The 7,306-nt window shown below is 37.6% G+C and overlaps 1 protein-coding gene across 2 annotated transcripts in view; it reads left to right on the plus strand.

The window, feature by feature from the left end:
• LOC125029244 (tripartite motif-containing protein 65-like) overlaps nucleotides 1–7,104 on the plus strand; it is a 12,678-nt gene extending 5,574 nt beyond the window's left edge. Inside the window, exons 2-3 of one of the 2 annotated variants that reach the window (XR_007115167.1) lie at nucleotides 5,956–6,967; nucleotides 7,006–7,088. Coding sequence is in view for 1 of the 2 variants with exons in the window: in XM_047619137.1 (XP_047475093.1) it covers nucleotides 5,966–6,865 (900 nt within the window). In the remaining variant the exon portion in view is untranslated. Of the gene's footprint in view, nucleotides 1–5,955 lie in introns of both variants that reach the window. The other variant, XM_047619137.1, reaches the window with a different exon arrangement.
• Nucleotides 7,105–7,306: the final 202 nt, after the last annotated feature.

The following is a 7,306-nucleotide window of genomic DNA, read 5'->3' on the forward strand; positions in this document are numbered from 1 at the left end:
GCAGGGCCTTATTAGCAGCAACACACGGGCCTGCTCACTACACCAGGGTATATTCCCATGAGCATGGGCTTGAGCATCAGAAGTGCATATATGTGTGATTATATTTTATATCCTGATTTAATTTATGCATATGTATGCCAAGTGGAGACATAGTTGTTCACCCGCACAGGCCCTAAGTACTACACATATGTTCATTTCCGTGCACATGCACATGTAAGCACACACCTTTACACATGTTCCTGTGATATGCATACATCCTCTTACATTATACACAGCTACACATATGACACGCATATATATATATATATATATATATATATATATATATATATATATATATATATATGTATATATGTATATATGTATATGTATGGAGAGAGAGAGAGAGAAAGACATGTTCATAAGTATGTGTATACGTACCTACATATTATTGAACACATATTTGTACATATCTTGTACATGTATTTATGATTATACACACACATATATAACCATACATGCTTACGCATGTACACATAAGTGTTTACCCATATATATGTACACCTGTACATGCATTTCATAAAGCTGCACTTTTGCACATTCATATATATATATATATATATATATATATATATATACATATATGTATATATATATACATATATATATATTTATATATATATATATATATATATATGTGTGTGTGTGTGTGTGTGTGTATATATATATATATGTATATACTCGTACACACATATACACATACATATACACACATATACTTACATATATATACATACACACACACCTATGCATATTTATACATATATACATATAAACATATTTACATGCATACTTACATAAATATACACACACACGCATACACATATATACATATACATACACATATATGCATATCTACATATCTACGTATATATACACACGTAAACCTCATGTACAAGCAAGGGAACATATAAATACATAAATACATGTGTGTGTATGTATGCTCGGGCAGATTTTTTTTTTTCTAAAACACAAGTTTTACATTGACAAATTGTTTTGGTTTAAAATTTTATGTAATACGGAGGCAGGATTTACCTTCCCACTTTCTGTGATAATTGATGATTTTTTTTCTGTGCTAATTTGCATGTTAAATAAATTAAGTTTATTTACCACCCTGGCTCTCTGCTTAGCCGTGGGCAATCATGATTACATTTATCTGACACAGTACAGTAGTCTGTGATTACTGTAACTGTACATGGTAATATAGAAATATAAATCATACATCATACAAAAATATTACGTTGATATGCTTTTGCCACTGTGTTTACATAACACTTTTGTTTGCGTTGGTTTTATCTAGTAAATTTAGGATACAGCTTTTATGGTACAGCTTTCAGGCCTTTGAGCGTTCGTCAGTTCTTCCTTATGAGAACTTTCCAATATATGTGCAACCCTAGCAAGAAGCATCCCAAGATCTAAGTTCACAGTATCTTTGCTGCAGGCTTCCTTCACCAATTTGTCTACGTGGTCGTGCTTGCTAATGCTAACATGAGCCGGTCTCCATACAAATTGAATGTCGAAATTGCGCTCTATTGCACAAGTTACGTTATGCTTAATGCAACTCACAATTTCGCCACCTACTTTGAAAGAATTTAGTGTCCGAAGAGCACTGTGAGAGTCACAGAAAAACTTTCTACTGAGCCCCGAAACATTGAGAATTCCGTTGCAAGGTGTATACCAGCAACTCCGTTTGTATAGTGCTGGCACAAGTTGGCACTCTCATATTAACTTGATGTTGTAGTAAGCCATTTTTGTATACAGTACAAGCACAGCCAGCTTTGTATCCAGACTGTACAGATCCGTCAGCGTAACACTCGTATACATCATCGCCCATAGACTCTGTGTGTTTCTTTTACCGTTGCTATCGCAATTTGTTTTAACACGCAGTTATGTACACTGTATTTTTGTGGTAGACATGTAAGGTGCACGATCAATTTTGAATGTTTTCATGGTGGAATGGATCGACCCTGTGGTATTTTACTAATTGGGACACTGAGCTTTGTAATGTTCATGGAGATTTTGTGTATCAGAAGGCGCGCATGTGTTTGATTAGTCACGTCTGCTTGCGTGATTTTATGTTACAGTTGATTTTGGAAATCTGAAAGATACAAGGGTTCCCTCAAAGCTTTGACCCCAAATATGGTGGAAATAAATATCATTCTATCAGAGATGGATGGTGTAGTGATTGACCTCGTCGATCATTGGTCATCACTTCAGGAGGTAATGCGGTAATAGAAAATCTCTCACCTCCCAACTTTCCCACAGGCACGACAAAAAGAAATGAAAAGATCTAAAGGTGGCAACACTCCCACCTGGTGGAACAGTGCGTGGCGTCAATTTCTATGTATATCTTCTCTGGGGGTTATGGAGGCGGCTTTGCAGCGTTGAAGCCTTCCCCATGCGAACATCGGCTATGGCATAATACGTCCTCAGGCCGGCAACATCACCTCCGGGCCCCAATAAATGCACCTTTATCTCGCGAGTGAGGAGGATGCCCGAGCACACCATACGCACACGATTACCGCTGCCAATTTTTACTTTTTTTTGCCAAATAAATTATATTTTATTGTTTTCTCTTTTATCTCTTTCCTGTCTGAAGATGACAAAGCACCTAGGCACATTTATGTTACATTTTGAAGAGTTTTATATTCATTAAGATCACGATGGCCCATTTTAAGTTTTATGGTTCTTTCACAAGTAAATTAATATTTTAGGTTAATTATTCTAATCCTAGGTCTTTTATTAATTATTTTATTGCATACACCCAGATTTTAAGCATGTTGAGTCTTAAGGGTTTTTATTCATTTGATTTTAAAGAATCATAGTTAGCTCCCTTTTCCCGCCTACGAAGTCACGAGGGAAGTAAGGCACAACAAAGGGGGGGATTTCGCTACCGGCCTGCTAAGCCGACAGACAGTCTGAGGAACCCCGGAACGGGCTTCCCCTGTCCAGTTAAGTGGTTGTGGGGATAGTTCTAATATAGGTGGTAAGAAATAATTTGTAGGGTATTTGTTCGGCCAAAGTGACTTAAGTGACCGGTGCTTTCTTACCTTCGTTTTTATGTTCTACCAGAGTTCTATTTTACTGTTTCATCGTTTGTTTTAACCTGCTTGTATGGTTCCATTGAGTTCCTTTTATCAAGCTTTCTAGCTTACTGTTTTATTTTCATTGTATCGTTCTACCGTTTTATTAAGTGTATTTTATGTTCATGGTTGATTTCATAGTTTGTATTTTAATGTTCCAAGTTCAGTTTATCTTGCCATTCATGTTACTGTTTTATTCGTGTTTGTTTTATCGTTCCATGTTTTACTGTCTTTTAACTTTATTTGTAATAAACCTGTTCCACGCATGTCTGGTTTAATGAACGCCCGAAATTAAGTGCTACCTACAAGCTACACAAAAAAAAAAAAAAAAAAAAAAAAAAAAAAGTAAAAATTGGCAGCGGTAATCGTGTGCGTATGGTGTGCTCGGGCATCCTCCTCACTCGCGAGATAAAGGTGCATTTATTGGGGCCCGGAGGTGATGTTGCCGGCCTGAGGACGTATTATGCCATAGCCGATGTTCGCATGGGGAAGGCTTCAACGCTGCAAAGCCGCCTCCATAACCCCCAGAGAAGATATACATAGAAATTGACGCCACGCACTGTTCCACCAGGTGGGAGTGTTGCCACCTTTAGATCTTTTCATTTCTTTTTGTCGTGCCTGTGGGAAAGTTGGGAGGTGAGAGATTTTCTATTACCGCATTACCTCCTGAAGTGATGACCAATGATCGACGAGGTCAATCACTACAATGGTAGGATAAGTTCTGACCTCATGTTCACTATCCTTGATGTTCTCGGGGCGCCGAGGATAATCCTCATGGCTTCATTTTGCCATGAGGATTTATTTTGATTCCTTACACTGTAACAAGTGCAGTGCATGGTAGTCTACAACTGACCTTATAAAAGCCAAGCAAAAGAGTCTAGGGAGCTTAACATTGATGCCATGTTCTCTTCCGATAAGAACTTTCAACGGTATCAGTCTCTCCCTGAGTCTCGTCTTCAGGGAAAGGATCATGTCTGCATCATTTATGTTCACCCCGAGGTATCTATACTTATAACATATGTCAAGCTCCTGGTCACCTATGCGAAAAGTGGGTAGGGGTATGATACATGGGTTGAGAGCCATAGTTTTCTCAGCGGAGATGACTAATCCACACTCATGAGCCCTAGCTGTGAGTTTGTCGAGAATTATTTGCATCCTCTCTTGTGATGATGCTTTGACACATATGTCATCAGCATAGCATATAATGGATTCACCATCCCCAAGTGGAATATCTTCCACCAGCTTGTGCATGAGGACATTGAACAGCATAGGGCTGAGAACTCCTCCCAATTGCGTCCCAAGTTCAAAAGATTGTGAAGTGGAACTTCTCACTCCCCTGAACAAGACACTTGCAGATCTGTTCGAAAGATACATTCTAACCCAGCTCAGTAATTTACCCCGGATATCAAAGCTTACTAATTGATCTAGTATAACTTCTCTGTTTGCAATGTCAAAAGCTGACTTAAAGTCAAGAAAAACAGTGTGCTTCCCTGGATTAGAGTTTGAATAGTACTTTGCAAAGCAATGTTGTGTGCTAGGTCCCGATAGAAATCCGTACAGATAATTTACCTTGCAACCTGTACCTGAGTGTTCAAAATTATCCTTTCTAGAACTTTGCATACACATGAGGTTTGTGAAATTGGGCGGGTAATTATCTGTCTTTGATTTCAGTTTAACCTGTACAGGTGTAAAAGGGGATTACTAGGTACCTGAGCTATGGATCAGTGCATTGTTCAGTTCCCACTCAGTATTCTCAGCAAAGTCTGAAGGTTCGGTCTCAGAACATCCAATCTCAATGGCAAATTTACATGCAATTTTATACTAAGGTGATTCTCAATATTTGTTGGAAGTGAGCTCAATTTGGGCGCTCTAGCTCATTGGCTAAGGAGCATGTCTGCATGTGCAAGAGGACTATGGAACTGCGGGGTGTTAGTTGGTTTGCCTGAGAGTCAATTTTTTTTTTTTCCAGACCTCAGACATTGAGGTGTTATTATTAATGCTTTGTAGGAACTGTGGAAAGTGTTCCTTTTTGAAATGAGTTTTTAATTCACGTAGATTTTTGTTAGCCTTACGAAACTGAATAAGGTTGTCACGGGTATTGTCCTGCTTGTAGATATCAAAATGCTCCTGAACTCGCTTTTGTTCCCTTAATAGTGTAGGGTTACTAACCCGCTTAGGTTAATTAGTGGCCACTTTCGTCATGTCCATGGAGACTTTATCAACACTCATTACTGTGGAATCGTTATACCAGTCATAAATACGTGATTTAAAGAAATCCGTACGAGGTAAGGAGGAATAGAAGTTTTAAGCCCATTTGTCTTTGCAGATAGTCTATTATCAACAGTGTATCTCGTTACTATTGCAAAGTGGTCACTGATTAACTCTGTTGCAAGCATGCTTCTGACGTTTTCATGCACAAGATCCCTTCCTATTACATAATCTAGCCTGCCTCCTGCCACGTGAGTTTCCCTGTCTATATCATATACGGTCATAGATCTCTTGTTCACAAAATGTCGAAAGTTGACCCAAGGTCGAAGTAAAACCCTATTTTTTTTTTTTCTATACAGTATTTTTGTTCGTAGTTTTAATAAAAAAGAAGGCAGTTCTTACCTCTCTGCTCTCTAGGGCCACAGAGTACCAAATGCATAAGGAACTAACACACAGACAGACTGACAGCAAACTTTATTTAATGTGTGTGTATGTGTGTGCGCGCGCACGTGTAATATATATATATATATATATATATATATATATATATATATATATATATATATATATATATAAAATGTATGTCATCAATAAATGGACTATTTATCAGTATTCATTTTTTCAGACGATAAGATATGGACGAGCATGGATCACATTGCACCATTTGTGAAGAGCAGTACAACGATCAAAGAAATCCCCGAGCATTGAGCTGTGGACATTCTTTCTGCTCTATTTGTCTCAACCAGCTCTTCGTACAGAACAGCAGACATTGTCCAGAATGCCGAACCCACATCAGAAATGCCTCTGTCAACGACATTCCAGTAAACTACTCGCTGCTCAGGCTAGTTCGAGCCCAGGCAGCTCAGACACCGAAGTCGGCCCCAAAACCTGGCGTGAATCCGAATGGCGGGGAGTGTCAAGCTCATGGAAACATAATGTTCTTTTGGTGTGTCAAGTGTTTCACTTGGGTGTGCCGCGACTGCCTAGTGTTGGACCACCCTGAGTCTCCGCGGGGCACATGCGTGATCAAGGCGTCCGAACAAGCGACGGCAGACATGATAGAAACCGATAATCGGAAAGTCACGGGCTTGATTTTAGAAATCGAGAAAATAATTAAGATGATGGAATCTGGAAAACTTTACCTAGAAAATCAGAAGAAACAGACTGAAAATAAAATATCTGCTTTACAAAAACAGATTGTAACATTGGAGACCTCTTTTCAAGGTTATACAGACAAAGAGCAAGAAGTTAATAAGAATGTGACAGATATGAAGACTTGGATCGTAAAGCTACAGGAATCCATGGTCCAAACAGCTAAGGCTGTAACACCACAAGAAGCTAAGGATATTCTTTCTGATATGTCTACCTCCAGAAAAGATATCGAAGAGGAAATAAGAAATAAAAAGCAGCTTGCACTTACACTAAACAATTTGGATTCAATGACAATGAGGAGAATGCGTGGTTCAAGGTTTGGCCATTCTTTCGAACAAAGTCAATTTCTTGATCTAAAGTGGACTTCCATGTCCAAAACATAAGAAGGGTAATCCTATATTGTTTCTTGCTGTATCACTAACGGCAGTATTTATGCTCAATATAAGAATAATACACTAATTAAAACTACCAGTTTTATGTAGTACATTGTAGGGTATAGGTAGCTTATTTGCTAATTGGTGAAATTGATTAAATAGAAATTTTCAGTATACATACATGTGCTTTTATGTATATATACTAAGACAGATAGCTGTGTGTTTGTGTGTATATATATATATATATATATGTTGTATATATAATTATGTGTATATATAATATATACCTATATATATACACACATACACACACACACACACATACACACACATACATATATATATATATATATATATATATATATATATATATATATATATATTACATATGTATATGTGTGTGTACATTTATATTTGTGTGTGTGTACAATATATATATATATATATATA

This window comes from Penaeus chinensis, chromosome 9 (genome assembly GCF_019202785.1).
Source record: "Penaeus chinensis breed Huanghai No. 1 chromosome 9, ASM1920278v2, whole genome shotgun sequence".
NCBI classification, from domain to species: domain Eukaryota; kingdom Metazoa; phylum Arthropoda; class Malacostraca; order Decapoda; family Penaeidae; genus Penaeus; species Penaeus chinensis.